Here is a 20063-nt window from a genome sequence, read left to right as displayed (position 1 = left end):
ACGCTTTAGATGCAGATAACAATTATTTAATTATAAACACGCGAAACAAGCCATTTCATACGACACTCATACATTTCTATTGTTGTCTTGATCTGTGTTAGGGTCAAGGCCAAGGCTAAGGTCAAGCGTGATCAGAAGACATCGTAGACATACGATATATCACCATGGTCGTTGGACATGCGTTGTCGGGAGGAGATCGCAGTTTAACTAATATATCACTTCTATGGAGAGCAACATGATTATAGTTCCCCAACGCTCCTTAAATTAATGTACTATGTCCAGACACTCGTACGGACTTGTAGCTGGCGGTTATTGACTGTTGAACTTTCTATATTGAGACAGAACTGATTTGACCTACAGGTCGATTAGCTGGCTACTCTCACACAAAATCTATTATTACTGTTTAATTTGTCATTTAAAGACTGTGTCCACGGATGGTCAGGCCATATCAGGGACGTTTTATAGTGCAATCACATTGAAATGCCATAGCTTGGACAATCTTGATTTGTCTTTAAAGACTATAACCTATAGCCTTCTCGCTGTGGCAAACACTTGACAATGAATCAAGTCGGGGTAATTGGCATTGGAGCGGCCTGAAGCAACAAAAGCCGGAAATAAATCAAGTAGATATAAGTTGGTTGCTTTCGTGTCCCTAAATACCAAAGGGGGACAAAATCAAATCCGATAGTAAGCATGGGGGTGGGGGTTGGGGTGGGGGTGGTGGTGGGTGTTGGGGGGTTGGGGTTGGGGTAGTGATGGGGGATGGGTGTTGGGGTGGGGTGGTGGTCGGGGTTGTGGTGGGGGTTGGGGGGTTGGAGTTGGGGTTGGGGTGGGGATGGTGGTGGGTGTTGGGGGGTTCGGGGTGGGGTGGTGGTGGGGGTTGGAGTTGGGGGTGGGACTATTAGGAATGCAGTAAGCAGTACGAGGTTACGTAATGATTTGTTACGTTTGATTATCTGTTCAACCTGAGCCCGGTGATATGTTAAACCTAAACCTGGTTATATTCAACCTGCCCTGGTCATATGCTCAACCTTATCATCAATGGTCACCTCAATCTTTAACCCCATGTTCTCTATTTAACGTAATCAGTGGTGGTCTTTTCAGTTTTATTCATAGAGATCTGTTCAATTTTGTCATGCGATATTACGTGACATTGGTTATTGAGTAAAATACTGTCAGCTTAAACACAGTTAAGAAATGTCATATGAAATAAAATACGACAGCATCCAAGTATCCCTAGACTACATCTTTGCCGATACTGCCGACAATTTCTGTATTATTGACAAACCAGACAAGTATAAACGAGACTTGGGTAAAGGATAACACCAGAAACAGACCGAATGGCAAATCTATCTCAACCACATAAATACGTCAGGCATGGATTGTAACAGAAGAAATTGCTATTCTATTTAATGACCTAGAAAGCCGACTACAGCTTAATAAACTCTTCTTTACCTGCGGTTTTCTTTACCTGCGGTTTTCATTACTTCAGTTGGGAAAGAATTGCTGACGGTAAGGTCTAATTTTCTGAAGTTTTCCTAATCAGAAATGCTACTTGAAGGGAAAACAAGAGAAATATTGAAGATATAGAATCTTGATTAACATTAACCTGTTAGAGATAACTAGTATCAGAAGTACTAACGATCTGTCTAATACGTACATAAGATGTGAATAACAAATTGAACAGTTAACAGTAGATGTAGCGTATGGTGAAAGCAGAATATAGACATTCATCAGCCAGCTGTTTCGTTGGATTTTGATGACTCGCCAGTGATGTTGGGGCCGGAAGTGTGAAATCTAGAAGGGTCATTGGAAATTCAAAATCGGGGCCTAACAATTGTTTAAATGTAAAAATCGAAGTAACATAAGAATTTAATAAATTATAGATGCCTATTTTCATAGTTTTTATTATCATTATTTTAATATACAGTGCGATCTGGTAACACTATCATCTCATAAACGATTTGTCGACTTGGCGCAGTGCTAGGCGATTTCGTGACGACTTGGCGCAGTGCTGGGCCATTCAGTGTCGACTTGGCGCATTGCTAGGCCATTCAGTGTCGACTTGGCGCAATTCTAGGCCATTCCGTGACGACTTGGCGCAGTGCTAGGCCATTCCGTGTCGACTTGGCGCAGTGCTAGGCCATTCCGTGACGACTTGGCGCAGTGCTAGGCCATTCCGTGTCGACTTGGCGCAGTGCTAGGCCATTCCGTGTCGACTTGGCGCAGTGCTAGGCAATACTGTCTCGACTTGGCGCAGTGCTAGGTCATTCCGTGACGACTTGGCGCAGTGCTAGGCCATTCCGTGTCGACTTGGCGCAGTGCTAGGCAATATTGTCTCGACTTGGCGCAGTGCTAGGCCATTCTGTGTCGGCTTGGCGCAGTGCTAGGTGATTCCGTGTCGACTTAGCGCAGTGCTAGACGATTCCGTGACGACTTGGCGCAGTGCTAGGCAATATTGTCTCGACTTGGCGCAGTGCTAGACGATTCCGTGACGACTTGGCGCAGTGCTAGGCCATTCCGTGACGACTTGGCGCAGTGCTAGACGATTCCGTGACGACTTGGCGTAGTGCTAGGCCATTCCGTGTCGACTTGGCGCAGTGCTAGGCAATATTGTGTCGACTTGGCGCAGTGCTAGGCCATTCCGTGACGACTTGGCGCAGTGCTAGGCAATATTGTGTCGACTTGTCGCAGTGCTAGGCCATTCCGTGACGACTTGGCGCAGTGCTAGGCCATTCCGTGTCGACTTGGCGCAGTGCTAGGCCATTCCGTGACGACTTGGCGCAGTGCTAGGCAATATTGTGTCGACTTGGCGCAGTGCTAGGCCATTCCGGGTCGTCATATCTAGGTCCGGTCAGAGCACGAGAAATCGTACCTGCAAGGTTTATTGAGAGGAACTTCTCGTAGTCGTAAGGACGTTTGGAATCCTTGTGTAACAAATAAAGAATACATTTAATAAACAAATCTATGGTCATATGATTCACGTCAAGTTCCATTACCACTGTCATAATACTGTCTCCACCGAGACGTTCATACACGTAATCTGTACACTCCAAGAATTACGTGGAGACTCGACCAATCAAGATACCAGCCAAACTATTAAGACTGATGATGTTGCAACGCTTAGAAATTACTGGTGGTTGTGTGTCCTAAAATAAGTTGTTTATTTCATTAAGTAAGCCTGGTGTATCAATACGAACCAGGCCTGGCTACCGTTATGTTATTGATGTCAAACACGTGGAGCTGAAACACTGGCTTATAGTCATTCAATACATTTTCTGATTGGCAAATACTTTCTATAGGGTAAGGTCGGGTGTTTTCTTAGTAATCAACATTCTGATAGGTCAGACAACCTATTGATATAAGGTACACTTTTATTGACAAAATTCGAGACTTGGAGTAATGCCAAATGGCAGAACAATGACGTCACTGCACGTGTGACCTTACCTTAATGTACAAACGTTATTTTGTCGATTTAGAAGACACGGTAGAAATCTCATAATAAGGGTTTTCTTGTGCTACCAGTATGTTATATATAACAAATATCCATCACAAGACTAGGTTTGGAATGTCAATTACACAGATCCTTCCTCAGAAGTCTTATCGGAAACACAGCATGTTGTATGTTACACCATACATAACTACAATTAGTCCATGGTATATCTATAGGCCTTACATCACGCCTATAGATAATGTTGTAAGTAAAATTCGCGAGGTAATATATAATTGAGTTCATGTTCAAGGCCATGGACAACTACTCTCTGTACTGTACGAGTTCATATTTCAACGGTTATCTTTTCCTTCTTAGCAAAAATAAAACCGCTCCAGTTAAACATCGGATACTGGAAGCGTTTACATTTTTTTTTTTTTGCCTTATTTTTCTTTCTTTTTTCATTTATTGATTTATGGAATACTTTGTTTGTGTTGTCTTTTTTCGGCATAGCCGTACAATATTCTTTTGGTCCCGATATGACGCGCCAGGTGGCGGTACTGGTCAAGATGAAGTATGTGATTGGTCAATGTAGCAGTAGATGCAAAATGAAGATATGCAGTTAAAACGAAACAAAGTTAAGATTGAATGCAATCTGAATAAGTGGATGTATCTCTTCAATTGACACATTAATAAAGATTATATTCCTGATTCAAATGCAGTCTTATTATCATCAATAATTATTTTAACTGATATAATTTGTTATCCGTGCTGAAACGCATTAGTTTGTTAATTTATTTCACCAGCAGTTTTATATGACCACCAGCATTAAAACTATGCCATTTATCTTTTTTAAAGATATTTCTTGTTATTTATATATTTATTTGTTCATAGATTTATTTTGTTTTGTTCTATTTATTTATCTAATTGTTTACCTATTGTTTCCTTACAGCGCTGGGCGAAGTAGTGATATTACTATTGTGCACTGGATGGAACATAGATAGTGACATGAAACTGGTTACACTAGTGCGGTGAAAGTGGATCACATTAGTTCCGTGAAAGAAGATTAAATTAGTGCCGTGAAACAGGATCAAATTAGAGCCGTGAAACTGCATTAAATTAATGCCGTGTAACTAGATTACATTTGTGCCGTGAAACAGGATCACATTAATACCGTGAAACAGGATCACATAGTTTTTTTACGGTTCTATAATTCAGAACCTCCATAAAAGAAAAGTCTGTCATAAATATTATTGTTTTTAATGGTCCCGAGTAACTATGAACTGTGACTATCGCATTATGGCCATATTTCACTGAAATGCCATGTCGTATACAAATTGGCATGGTGGTCCATTTTACGGACACCGGAACGGGCCAGTTAAGTCTCATTGTACATGCGCTTCAATTCTTGGCAGAAGACAGGAAGTAGCGCGTGACATTTTATAGACTAGTGTGTTCCAACTCCTCGGGAAACACCACATCGCCTTAAACGTGTGAAAACTCTACTAAAGGCCAACAGTGAGACATAACGAAGTTGTTATAAAAGGAGAGATGAACTGAGTAACCTTACACTAATCTGGCGTTAGGGACAACAGGTACAATTCACTTCCTTCAGCCTGGGACTTGTTTGATTGAGCCCAATCGGGATCACGCCATTTATATATATGATAGAGAATTGATTTTTTCCCCTTAAACAAATATAATATACAGAGGGAAGTGAAGCAAATTTAATCAAAATCCCATCCCTGTATGTACTGCCATCTATAAAAATATACACACTCTCTTGTCCTTTTGAGATATTATAGGCGAATCAGAAACTATAACTTCACAACTTGGCAAATCCTTGAAGAAAATTCATTTGCCAGTGACAATGCCATTTCGTGAGAATAACCTATTCTGATGAAGTTTCAGTGGGTTTGGGATAGGTGGAAGATGGGGGTCTGCTTTCCGAAATATTACAAAAATGTATAAAATCGTTCTATAAATAGGTATGCCATAACATTTCACACTTTGAATTATCCGCCAAAATATTGTCTCACTCTCTTGAAGTTAATTCTGAACACAATTTCTAAAGCGATTTGTAAACGTTGCAATTTGAGAATTTGCAGACCATCGATAACCTTATCACTACCATTAACTATAAAAGCAATTTTACCATGAAATACAATACACAATATTTCAACGATACTTACTAATTCTCAAAACATTTTCTGCGAAGAGTATTCTGTACTCAAATTTTTCGCATTATCAAATTTGAAGAGATTGGCGCATTGATGATTTGGCGGGTCAATGATGTATGTACATCGTAGTCCAAAACAATATGATATATCTACGATTCGTGGAATATCTTGGCGCATATTCAACACGGTATTCCTTAAGATAAGATTATCCGCCAAAATATGTACGTTTACAATAAATCTACTATATATATAATGTCACTATTCATGAGAAAGATGTTACCAAGTGTACTTGCTACAGTCTCCGCGTCCAGAGGCGTGTACATTACTGTAAACCGCTTATATTTCGCATAGGATTTATTTTCGCGTTAGTACGAGAGGAGAGTCAATCGCGAGATCAAATCCTTTGTGATGATTTGCACGAACATTGCACATTTTGATGGTGGTCAAGCTATCAGTTATCGTTATAGGGGTCTTGTGGAGTCAAGGACTCAAATAGCTTCTCATTCTCGAATTTTAAGGTATTTCTAGATGAGCGATCGCGAAATAAAGTGATTTCTAAGTGTTTTACAGTATATTATACTTAATAATGAACAAGTGGGCGTTTTGAACATGTATACTCTTCTAACATGGTTATCTTGTAAAGAAAATATCTAAATTCTATGTGATTTTGATATTCTATCTACCTAATGAAGCCTGATATAGCGGGCACCCTTACAGGTCAATCACCAAACAAGTGCTAATGGATATTTACTACAAGCACGTTTAGCGTTGACCTATAAATTGCGTTCGTTTAAAGTACAATTTGATCCAAATGTCGTTAAATGCTAACATATCGATGGCGAGGAGCAGATCGAATCAGGTATGGTTCATTAGCCTCCATTGTCGAGGGCAATGTAATTCCTGATTAGCATCATCAACCACATACAGGCTTAATAACTCGTGAACGGCGGACTAAAAGTCATATTATGTTATTTCTTTTTGTTGATATTGATTGTGACTTTAATTAGCTTCCAGCTTTGTCCCTAATATTTGCTGAAATGCGTTTGATAATATTCTGGTTGTGTCTTCGGCGGATACTAACTCGGGTCGCATTAGTAACGAGTGTGTTCGGCGGATAGTAACTCAAGTCGCGTTAATATCGAGTGTGTTCGGCTGGTAGTAAGTCAGGTCGCGTAAGTAACGAGTGTGTTTGGCGGATACTAACTCGGGTCGCATTAGTAACGAGTGTGTTCGGCGGATAGTAACTCAAGTCGCGTTAATATCGAGTGTGTTCGGCTGGTAGTAAGTCAGGTCGCGTAAGTAACGAGTGTGTTTGGCGGGTAGTAACTCGGGTCGTGTTAATATCGAGTGTGTTCGGCGGGTAGTAAGTCAGGTCGCGTTAATAACGAGTGTGTTCGGCTGGTAGTTACTCAGGTCGCGTTAGTAACGAGTGTGTTCGCCTGGTAGTAACTCAGGTCGCGTTAGTAACGAGTGTGTTCGGCTGGTAGTAAGTCAGGTCGCGTTAGTAACGAGTGTGTTCGGCTGGTAGTTACTCGGGTCGCGTTAGTAACGAGTGTGTTCGGCGGATAGTAACTCGAGTCGCGTTAGTAACGAGTGTGTTCGGCTGGTAGTAACTCGTCTCGCGTTAGTAACGAGTGTGTTTCACTTCGTTCTAGCAAATCTCTTATGAGGTCAGCTCAATAATTTAAGTGTCTACCTTTAGTACTTAATTACATGTAAATAAGCCACGATGAGTTTAGTTAATTCTCTCCTGAAGATAAACAGCCATTGTACCAAGTCCATTGTCTAATAATTGGGGGCACAACCATAAAAAGCCATCATGCCCGGCATCATTTTATATGTTTTTTTAATAAACAATTTAAGAGGTCTTACTCCAAGAAAGCTAAAATGACATTGATATACTGTAATTGGACACTCGACAACCTTTCGGTCACGTTTACAATATACACACATTCTTTTGAAATCCAAGAGTAAGAATTAAAAGCATTAATCTATTACAGGGACATTACATATGTCCATCTAGATTTTGATATTTCTTTCGATATAATTAGGGCTTTTTCGGTCGCTTCATAGATATGGTGCATTTTAATTCACTTTTCGCTGTTTTATACCCCATTCTCAATTTCCTAATATATTGTGTGTCTGTTCTACACCACTGTATAGCTAGACTTGGTACCGCATTGTAAAGAAATTATTTCAATAGTTCAACACAAGCGAAGTTGTTTCACTATAAATGGCCACAATGTATGATAATCACTAACTAGATTTATTTCTTAACACATCAGAATTTACATCACTTCGACTTTTAACATTATGTGTCTTTAAATAAATGGTTTACAATATGAAACCTTCTCCTTGTAGTAGCCTCAAGATTACGTCTTGCCTGTAATGGGATTTGGCAGGCCATAAGAAGATTGCGATCAGCAGTTTGAAGTCGTGTTCAATACTTAGCAGCCTTAAGTCTGTATAAAGGTTGTTCCATTGCCAATATCTCAAATACAAATATACTTGTAAATCGTATCATTTCATGAAAAATAACAGTAACATGAACATAGTCTGTTGTTTTAATGCTTAAAGCGAATGCCGCAGAATCATTATATTGCCGTCTAAGTCGACACTGCTCCGCTAAAATACATGTTACGAGATCATCTTGTGATCTCTTTACCAGTAATATCCGGACATTCCAAGAGCAGTCATGTAGTTTGCCGTCAGACCACATCATAAGTAAAAACATTAAATGGCCCCTCTTGGAATATCAAATTTTAGCAAACAGATCACGAGCATGATAGAATATCGACATTTTCACGGATATAATCTATATTCCTGTCATACGATGACATTTTCATATATGATATTCAACAGTGAATCTTATCTTCTAAAATATTTCCGGATACAGAAGTCCTTGATCCCAAGAATAAAGAAGAGGTACTTTTCCCAGGCTAGCAGCGGGGAACATCCATCAAGGTAACCACTCGATCTACTTCCGCTTCACATGTCAAAGCGGCAAATAGAAAGCACTGTTCTGATAGGTCGCTTCTAAAAGATTATCAGTAAATGTACATGAATATACAATTTTGTATTTTTAGCGCACTACACTATATTGAAGATTTTATCAACACAACATTTTTTTCTGATGAATATTTAAAATGCATATCTATTATAAACAATATACGGATACTTAATTTCGGTTTTCCAAGTTCCATTTCATTAGCGATAATATCCTCAATGTCCGATTTATATGATATCGTGTCCACTGTCAGAAATGACATCACCCTGTCTTCCCTAAAGAATTTAAGACAATTTAGAAATGCCACCAGATCCTAGAAGCAAATGAAATTCCATTATCTGAATTAAACCCAGCATTAGCCTTTCAACTTACGTCAATAAAGTCAATTTGCGCGTTGTAGTTTAGGTGGCGCTGTCCTAAAGATGACATCAGGTCCCGTAGTTTGTCCGGCTGGGACGCTCGAGCAATACATTTATCAACTGTCCCCATCACCCTCAGAGAGTGACTTTTCAGAATAGCACTCAGTTCCAAATCAGTTTTGCTAAGTTGGCGGAATGGCAGGAAAGAATCTTGAACTTCCGGATGTGTCTCGAACAATCTACAAGAAAATTATATATGTTAATACATGATAGTCATTCAATAGTGCTAATGTGATATGGTCTCTCGTATTACTATTTACTGATTTAATTTCACGGGGTTAATATTTCGTGATTGTCATATAGTCTGGCATAGTTCGGGATTGTCATATAGTCTGGCATAGTGCGTGATTGTCATATAGTCTGGCATAGTTCACGATTGTCATATAGTCTGGCATAGCGCGTGATTGTCATATAGTCTGGCATAGTGCGTGATTGTCATATAGTCTGGCATAGTTCCCGATTGTCATATAGTCTGTCATAGTTCCCGATTGTCATATAGTCTGCCATAGTTCGTGATTGTCATATAGTCTGGCATAGTGCGTGATTGTCAATAGTCTGGCATAGTTCGCGATTGTCATATAGTCTGGCATAGTTCGTGATTGTCATATAGTCTGGCATAGTGCGTGATTGTCATATAGTCTGGCATAGCGTGCGATTGTCATATAGTCTGGCATAGTGCGTGATTGTCAATAGTCTGGCATAGTTCGCGATTGTCATATAGTCTGGCATAGCGCGCGATTGTCATATAGTCTGGCATAGTTCGTGATTGTCATATAGTCTGGCATAGTTCGTGATTGTCATATATTCTGGCATAGTTCGTGATTGTCATATAGTCTGGCATAGTTCGTGAATGTCATATAGTCTGGCATAGTGCGTGATTGTCATATAGTCTGGCATAGTTCGCGATTGTCATATAGTCTGGCATAGTTCGTGATTGTCATATAGTCTGGCATAGTGCGTGATTGTCATATAGTCTGGCATAGTGCGTGATTGTCATATAGTCTGGCATAGTGCGTGATTGTCATATAGTCTGGCATAGTTCACGATTGTCATATAGTCTGGCATAGTTCCCGATTATCATATAGTCTGGCATAGTTCACGATTGTCATATAGTCTGGCATAGTTCACGATTGTCATATAGTCTCGCACAGTTCCCGATTGTCATATAGTCTGGCCTAGTGCGTGATTGTCATAGTCTGGCATAGCGCGCGATTGTCATATAGTCTGGCATAGTTCGTGATTGTCATATAGTCTGGCATAGTTCGTGATTGTCATATAGTCTGGCATAGTTCGCGATTGTCATATAGTCTGGCATAGTTCACGATTGTCATATAGTCTGGCATAGTTCGCGATTGTCATATAGTCTGGCATAGTTCACGATTGTCATATAGTCTACCATAGTTCACGATTGTCATATAGTCTGGCATAGTTCGCGATTGTCATATAGTCTGGCATAGTTCGCGATTGTCATATAGTCTGGCATAGTTCGCGATTGTCATATAGTCTGGCATAGTTCACGATTGTCATATAGTCTGGCATAGTTCACGATTGTCATATAGTCTGGCATAGTTCGCGATTGTCATATAGTCTGGCATAGTTCACGATTGTCAAATAGTCTGGCATAGTTCACGATTGTCATAGTCTGGCATAATGCGTGATTGTCATATAGTCTGGCATAGTGCGTGATTATCATATTGTCTGGCATAGTGCGTGATTGTTATATAGTCTGGCATAGTGCGTGATTGTCATATAGTCCGGCATAGTTCGCGATTGTCATATAGTCTGGCATAGTTCCCGATTGTTATATAGTCTGGCATAGTTCACGATTGTCATATAGTCTGGCATAGTTCGCGATTGTCATATAGTCTGGCATAGTTCACGATTGTCATAAAGTCTGGCATAGTTCGCGATTGTCATATAGTCTGGCATAGTGCGTGATTGTCATATAGTCTGGCATAGTTCACGATTGTCATATAGTCTGGCATAGTTCACGATTGTCATATAGTCTGGCATAGTGCGTGATTGTCATGTAGTTTGGCATAGTGCGTGATTGTCATATAGTCCGGCATAGTTCGCGATTGTCATATAGTCTGGCATAGTTCCCGATTGTCATATAGTCTGGCATAGTTCCCGATTGTCATATAGTCTCGCACAGTTCCCGATTGTCATATAGTCTGGCATAGTGCGTGATTGTCATATAGTCTGGCATAGTGCGTGATTGTCATATAGTCTGGCATAGTTCACGATTGTCATATAGTCTGGCATAGTTCGCGATTGTCAATAGTCTGGCATAGTTTCCGATTGTCATATAGTCTGGCATAGTGCGTGATTGTCATATAGTCTGGCATAGTTCACGATTGTCTTATAGTCTGGCATAGTTCGCGATTGTCATATAGTCTGGCATAGTTCACGATTGTCATATAGTCTGGCATAGCGCGCGATTGTCATATAGTCTGGCATAGTTCGCGATTGTCATATAGTCTGGCATAGGTCCCGATTGTCATATAGTCTGGCATAGTTCACGATTGTCATATAGTCTGGCATAGGTCCCGATTGTCATATAGTCTGGCATAGGTCCCGATTGTCATATAGTCTGGCATAGGTCCCGATTGTCATATAGTCTGGCATAGTTCGTGATTGTCATATAGTCTGGCATAGTGCGTGATTGTCATATAGTCTGGCATAGTGCGTGATTGTCATATAGTCTGGCATAGTTCACGATTGTCATATAGTCTGGCATAGTTCACGATTGTCATATAGTCTGGCATAGTTCACGATTGTCATAGTCTGGCATAGTGCGTGATTGTCATGTAGTTTGGCATAGTGCGTGATTGTCATATAGTCCGGCATAGTTCGCGATTGTCATATAGTCTGGCATAGTTCCCGATTGTCATATAGTCTCGCACAGTTCCCGATTGTCATATAGTCTGGCATAGTTCACGATTGTCATATAGTCTGGCATAGTTCACGATTGTCATATAGTCTGGCATAGTTCGCGATTGTCAATAGTCTGGCATAGTTTCCGATTGTCATATAGTCTGGCATAGTGCGTGATTGTCATATAGTCTGGCATAGTTCACGATTGTCATATAGTCTGGCATAGTGCGTGATTGTCATATAGTCTGGCATAGAGCGTGATTGTCATATAGTCTGGAATAGTTCACGATTGTCATATAGTCTGGCATAGTTCGCGATTGTCATCAAGTCTGGCATAGTTCGCGATTGTCATGTAGTCTGGCATAGATTGTGATTGTCATATAGTCTGGCATAGTTCACGATTGTCATATGGTCTGGCATAGTTCACGATTGTCATATAGTCTGGCATAGTTCACGATTGTCATATAGTCTGGCATAGTTCGCGATTGTCATATAGTCTGGCATAGTTCACGATTGTCATAAAGTCTACCATAGTTCACGATTGTCATATAGTCTGGCATAGTGCGTGATTGTCATATAGTCTGGCATAGTTCACGATTGTCATATAGTCTGGCATAGTTCGTGATTGTCATATAGTCTGGCATAGTTCGTGATTGTCATATAGTCTGGCATAGTTCGTGATTGTCATATAGTCTGGCATAGAGCGTGATTGTCATATAGTCTGGCATAGTTCACGATTGTCATATAGTCTGGCATAGTTCACGATTGTCATATAGTCTGGCATAGTGCGTGATTGTCATATAGTCTGGCATAGAGCGTGATTGTCATATAGTCTGGAATAGTTCACGATTGTCATATAGTCTGGCATAGTTCGCGATTGTCATCAAGTCTGGCATAGTTCGCGATTGTCATGTAGTCTGGCATAGATTGTGATTGTCATATAGTCTGGCATAGTTCACGATTGTCATATGGTCTGGCATAGTTCACGATTGTCATATAGTCTGGCATAGTTCACGATTGTCATATAGTCTGGCATAGTTCACGATTGTCATATAGTCTGGCATAGTTCACGATTGTCATATAGTCTGGCATAGTGCGTGATTGTCATATAGTCTGGCATAGAGCGTGATTGTCATAAAGTCAGGCATAGTTCCCGATTGTCATATAGTCTGGCATAGCGCGCGATTGTCATATAGTCTGGCATAGTTCGCGATTGTCAATAGTCTGGCATAGCGCGCGATTGTCATATAGTCTGGCATAGTTCCCGATTGTCATATAGTCTGGCATAGCGTGCGATTGAAGTTCCTGACAATTTTTACATTTGGTTGTGTAAATACAAGTATACAACGCATACTTATAATCCATGGTTTGGATATTCGCTAGGTATTTATTTTCGCGGTTTTCTAAATGACCGGGAATATAGCGACATTAAATCCCCCTATTCCCGACAGTACAACAGTATGTAAGTGGTAGATATCACCAGCATTGTTAGTTACTTACTCTGCTAGTAACTCAATCATCACTCAATTAATTCAAAATACGTATATGTCTTGTATAACTGTCGTACTAGCCACCAAGCATACTTATTCAAATGTAATTCCCGATTTCAAATTCTTTGGTTATAAACATGCACACTTCATTCACATTTAAACATGATATTAACCTGTTAATTGGTGTGTAATCGTTTGATTACATTCCTCCTTGACAATGTATTTGTATAATTCTTATATTACAATCCTTAGACAATATCTTTGTGTAATCATTTGATTACATTCCTGTCAGACAATATATTTATGTAATCGTTTGTTTGAAGGCTATCAAATGAATATAAACCAATGGGGATATGAAGTTTAGCTTGATAAAGTTTTATATTTATAAACAATAACACAGAGATGCTTTAAAGGACAATATGATACCTCTCTCTACCTAATCTATCTGTCTGGATTCTACATAATATTAATCAAAATCCAACAATGGGCGTGAGCACGCATGTGGCGCCATTTTTGTGAAAAAATAAGATAAATCATTGATTTCTTTTAGAACAAGAAGTTTACCGACAAGAATTATTTGATATATTCTCTTTCAGAACACTGCCGACTGTCCCTGTTACCTTATCACCGTCAGAAACGGCTTTCTTCTAACCAGTATAACGACTTGGATCAGTCGTGCACGTTGACGCCATGTATACATACTACCTAACGTCCACGTTTGATTGGCTGTTGTAGGACAGATATAGACTATTGACAGGTAGAGTTTACGGTGTTGTGTGAGGTACTGTGTACACTGATGCAGATTTACAGAAGACATTTGAATCTTTCAATACAAATGAAAAGTTGGATACAGTAGAAACATAAGTAAATCATGCAGCTGTCGTTTTCATTTCAATATAATGTATTGATACAACAATAGGATTAAGTAACAGAAATAGCCTTTAAAATCTCTCTCCTTTCATGTATCGTCATTGATGCTGAGAGGTATATGAAACAGCTTTAATTGCGTTTTGCAACTGAAAATATTTCTTTATTGTAAAACCATTCAATACAAAGCCGAATCCATACTGAGCAGTGTACAAAATAAATACAAGATAGTAGCACCCGTCAAAACAAATTAAAGGATAGATACAATAAAACAGAAAATGAATTGAACGTCATACATCTGTTTCGTCCTTCTAGGACTCGTCAGTAATGGTAGGGACATCAAGCAACTGTTTCGTCCTTCTAGGACTCGTCAGTGATGCTAGGGACATCAAGCAACTGTTTCGTCCTTCTAGGACTCGTCAGTGATGGTAGGGACATCAAACAGCTGTTTCGTCCTTATAGGACTCGTCAGTGATGGTAGGGACATCAAGCAACTGTTTCGTCCTTCTGGGACTCGTCAGTGATGGTAGGGACATCATACAGCTGTTTTGGCATTTTATGACTCGTTAGTGATGTCAGGAACATCATCCAGCTGTTTCGTCCGTTTAGTATTCCTCAGTGATGAAAGGTGATGAAAGGGACATCACACATTTGTTTCGTCCTTCCAGGACTCGCCAGTCATTCTAAGGGCCTACAGTACTAGTGTTATCGACGATCTGCTGGTTTTTACATCCCTATCAGTGGTAATATTCTCTAACGTTGTATTTATAACGGTCAATATACTGATTAAGTTTATAATTTCTCTGTGTCATGTCCATGTAACTCCGGTGGCTTTGAACTGAAATCAATATTACACTTGAGGATTAATAATCATATCATTTTTATTTACACAATCTTAATTCCGTGTACACTTCGATTGCCTCTATGTAAAACGTTTCCTTTGGTTATATTTCATCCCGATTTTATTGATTTTCTGGATCTGTTCCGGGTTTTGTAAACATTGTCGATTCTTGCTTTTCCCCTTTTTACAATCTGTTTGCGTTAGTACGTCCTCTGAGCCTACAGAGATGACAACACTGAAACGATAAACACGTTTGACATACTGTAGGCAGTTGTTACGATAAGTAGCTACAGAGCGAGTTTGTGTTTATCTCATTACATGTGGGCCTTATAAAGTCTATGTAGAAACAATATGGATTTTATTCTATCAGTGTTGTATTGGCTAATATATTATAGATATAGATATCACATCAGTCTACTTGTTTTATCGGCGTATAACATCCCTTGTAAGGCCGACTGGAAGCACGCTTGACCGAGGACGATATTGAAATGTCCAGAGAAAGCCTCGTGGCTGTCAGGTGCTGCCTTGTGTCCATGTTTAACAGGGTAATGGATGGGTGTGACAGAATAGAATTTTATCAAATTTTCTAGGCAATCCATTACTTTGTTAAGACAAATAATTAAACGATAACATTTAACTGCATTACAGTGGCCAAGAGGCCAAGAGGGCCTGTATCGCTAATATGGATAGTCCAGCCATCATGAAAAAAAGTTTCATTCACAATCCTTTTTATTGCTCCAAAATATCATTTATTGGAAATTTAGTTGAAAAATACTAAATTTTAAGGTCATCTTAATTTTCGCCCCTCTGTTCATATATCCCTTGGGTGTGACGGAAACAATTGAATGTCTTTTAGGTACACGTGCGTTCCAGTTCGAATTTGAACCACTTTTTCGTATTAAAGGAAGGTGGGTGTCAGAGCCCCTGTTCATAGTAAATTCAGTCCCCTGATCCAGTAATGGCCAGAACGAAAAAACAATAGTTCATCTACACAGGACCCCCGTCCACTCAAAACCATGTAAAAAGAACAGTTATTTCCTAAATGAAATGAAGGCATGAATGACTTTACCGAAGGTTAATAAAGCCATGTAAAAACCACCTAAAGATGGCAGACCAAGACGAATTATTATACCTTTACGTTATTTCCCTATATAAAAGTAATGTGATAATTTGACTATCAGCCTCGAGAGGATTGCGCATGTGTTTCCAGGACTATCACACCGTGTGACAGTTCGAAAAAACTGTCACACGGCAAACTGTCACACCCCTGCTGTAACGTCGTCAGAACGTTTGAAAGACACAACGACATGCAAGCGCTTAATTGACACAGAGTGTTTGTTGTTAATAACTACTTTTATATAGAGAAAAAAACGTAAAGGTATAATAAAACAGTTATCAAATGGGGTAATTCGGGCAACAGTAATTTTGTCAGCCCCTCATCAACTACTGTTTCCCTCGGGCTAAAGCCCTCGTGCAACAGTTGTTGCTTCGAGGCTGACAAAATTACTATCGCCCTCATACCCATTTGATAACTGTATACTGTCGACATTAACTTACATAACCATGTTTATTGATAGTCCATGTATGGAAACGAGTGACATAAACTTTCTAGAAAGGTTTTTAAAACGGTTTGACAGTACAATTAACAGATGGTGTGTGATTCCATTCATTAATTAATTAGCCCTGAGTTCTTTTTTTTGCCTCAGTCTGTTATTTCTAAACTAAATAAACGAATTAACGATATTTATAGGCAGTCTGTCTCGTCATAATGAGTAAATAAATAACACTTATATCATTATACCGCTGTGGACTGATAAAAAATGTCGTAATAGCCGAAATAAATTAGCATGTTGCTGATCCAGTTGTTGTGAAGCTATATTTGGAGCTGTTTAATTCGTCAAGTTGACTATTCAAAAACGCGACTGCTGAATTGCGAAGACAATTATGCATTGGTCTAACAATTAAGACTAATTTGTGAACAGTTGAAGTCATTTCTATTATGACAATATATAATTACATGTAGTTTATTACTACACATAGGGACCTTGATAGCTCGGCAGTGGCCTACATAACCAGGTCACCGTGTAACCCGAGGTTCCTCCTAACAACTAGATGTCTGGGGTAACTGTAACAAATATTGAATTCTGCGACACCGTTTGGTGGCGCTAAGAGTTTGGTGCAGACCAAATAAATCGGGCATGACAGTACGCCCATCTTAAAAAATGGTTAAATGAGAAGTTTATTTATTCTGAAACTCTCATTTAGTCCTTTATCGATGTTCTATTCGTCCTTATACACCGTCGCTTAACCGCTGGTAAAAAATGTCACCGAGTTCGATATATCGCTTTCATATAGCTGTTTCTCTGGTCATACACCAGCCATGGTGTTAGGGCCAGAAGAAACTCGGCTAACTCAGGTGTAGAACACAGGTGCATGGCTCGACTCGTGGCGGTTTGTATATCTCGGGAACTCGAGCGATGGATCGGTCCAAGCTGACGTGATTGTGTCCTATATACTATACTATTTTCCCACTTAACTGTAGTTGTCTGGATGACATGCGACGGGTCCTCCAGTATGTTGTTCTGTGAGCTAGCCACCAACTACTACATGGACACCACACCTCAAAATGACCCTGGTTGTTCACGGGGCGATACACCTAACAAACAAACATAGTGACTATAACCAGCACATTATAGAAACGCAATGTCCAATTGTTCTAACTTTCCCGCATTTGATCTTCGTCGTCGTTTGTTCAAGTACCATGGATTTTTTGTTTTGTTTCATTTTTTTAGACAGCACCATTATTCACTGAACATATCCTTTAACATGTGCAATATGGCTTTTCTTTCAGAAATGTTAATTATATAATCATATATTCGACAGCATAATCAATGTTTTCCATACTCTTGGGAATTTCTTACAAACAAACTTTAATATTGAAGCTGGTGGATGCCGAACATTAAACAAGAATTTTTCAACTAAAAACCAATAAAGGCTAACACAGAAATAGAATGCTCTGTTCTATCGCTCGTGAATTTTAAGATGAACTGATTAATTTGTCGGAACATATAATAAAACTGCTGACGTTTTAACATCACATACACAAAATCTTGATTGCTTACAGCTGTGAGTGATTTTATTATGTTTTCTGTCGATATCAGGTCAGCTCGCAATACAATTCATCAATGTATTTGGCGATTAAGATAATATAAGGGAGGTGGAATTGATTCATTTAAAGTAGTAAGCTGTATCTTCTGGTTAGGTTTGAACCTTGTAGTGATATTACACATTTATTGCATGATCAATAACATTCTTGACCTTGAAAGACAACGCATAATCGACATATCTTCAATTGAAATTGAAAGACCTGACCTTGGTATTTGGTACCAGAAAACTGTTAGATATTCGCCCTTCTGTTTGTCCCTATAATAACTCGCACGAGCTTATGTTCTTTGTTTATATGTATGCGAAGGTTCTTTCGATCTCGTGTCATTTAAAAACACAAGTATGAAGACCAAGGCAGACACATTGTAGTCCTATCGGTGTCCGTCACACAGGAACTATTTACTTCTACATAAATGACTCTACACACTGGGGTAACGACATGAGCCTACAGACTGTTTATAGACGTCCTGTGTTAACGATCAGGGAACAGTCAACATTATATATCCGGGGCATTGGGTAGATCAGATAAACGAGTTCCCGAGGATAACACTCAGTAAAATAATTATCTATTGTCCCCTGGTTGTTTACAAACTACCTAAAGCTGAATGTATGCAATATTTACAAATATAATTGAGAAATCAATATCCATTGTTGTACATGTCTGTTATTTGCATGATTTCATTGTTCTTAACAACATTTCTACGACGAAGTCAATATGACATAGTAAGGTCAAACATCGCCTATGGACGCTCAATAATACGATTATATCTGGGCCTTGTAGGCTGACAAATTTTCTAGAAATCGTTACTTTATTGTCCGTTTCATAAAACGCCTTAAGAGAAAAGGTCGAATGAAATGTATGTAGTGACATTTATTGCTTCCTAGACTTCTAAATGAAAATATTGCTCACTTCACCGTACCGTATAACGTAAGACCTGGAATGTAGCTCTTTATCACGTAACACATACAACTGTAGAAACAAATCACTTTAACCTTTAGAACCCCGACATAAATACAAAGACCAATGTTATAAACAACCTTACTTCCGTTTAAATCCTAATGTCACACTTGGCGTGATCTCGCTTTTTGGTTTTACTATTAAGCGTCAGAATCAAGATTAGAATTAATTGGGCTCTGACCTTGACCTATAACATTGGTAAATATTGCGTACTTACTGTTTGACCTTTGCGTGTAGCATTAACGTCAGTAGTTAGGACCCGTTAAACTGTTAGCGTTGACAGCATGGATGGAATTGAAATACTGAAATACCTAGATTTGTCAAAATTTAACACGTACCTCTGTGGCGGAGATTTTCCCAACTATTGAATTTAGTATTATTACTTCAATCTGTCACCAATGTGCCGGTATTATGCCACCTATTATGGTGCTATACTATGTCCAGACATTTCATTGTGATGGTACTATAAAAGCGACTAACACGATCATACATATGACCTTCACCGTTAGAGAATGTTAAACCGTAATAAACATTTTATACAACAATTGTCGTTTGAGTGAAGCTATGTTTCCTGAGGTAAAAACGACAAGTTCAATATTTCAAATGCCTTACTTCAAATGATTATTCTACCAAAACCAGTCTTTAGCGAGGGCGATTTTATTCCAGAATCAGTTTTTTGTATATCCTGTATATCGATCACACCTAGTCACACATGGGCGCGACCTTTGGCGAATGTTTTACGAACTACGATTCGCAGTCGATCGCGAAGTTGTCTCGGAATGTCGTATTTTTGTCTTAAAACATTCTCCAAGGTTCGCTCAATGATCGC

At 39.2% G+C, this 20063-nt stretch overlaps 1 protein-coding gene across 1 annotated transcript in view; it reads right to left on the bottom strand.

The window, feature by feature from the left end:
- The window catches only part of LOC117345109 (neuroglobin-like), a 58268-nt gene that overhangs the window by 3016 nt on the left and 35189 nt on the right, over window positions 1-20063 (bottom strand). Inside the window, exon 2 of the mRNA XM_033908064.1 lies at window positions 8990-9215. Coding sequence (XP_033763955.1) covers window positions 8990-9215 — 226 coding nt within the window. The remainder of the gene's footprint in view (window positions 1-8989; window positions 9216-20063) is intronic.

This window comes from Pecten maximus, chromosome 16, assembly GCF_902652985.1.
Source record: "Pecten maximus chromosome 16, xPecMax1.1, whole genome shotgun sequence".
Classification (NCBI taxonomy): domain Eukaryota; kingdom Metazoa; phylum Mollusca; class Bivalvia; order Pectinida; family Pectinidae; genus Pecten; species Pecten maximus.
The sequence above is the reverse complement of the archived record's forward strand: the minus strand, read 5'-3'. Positions and strand labels throughout refer to the sequence as shown.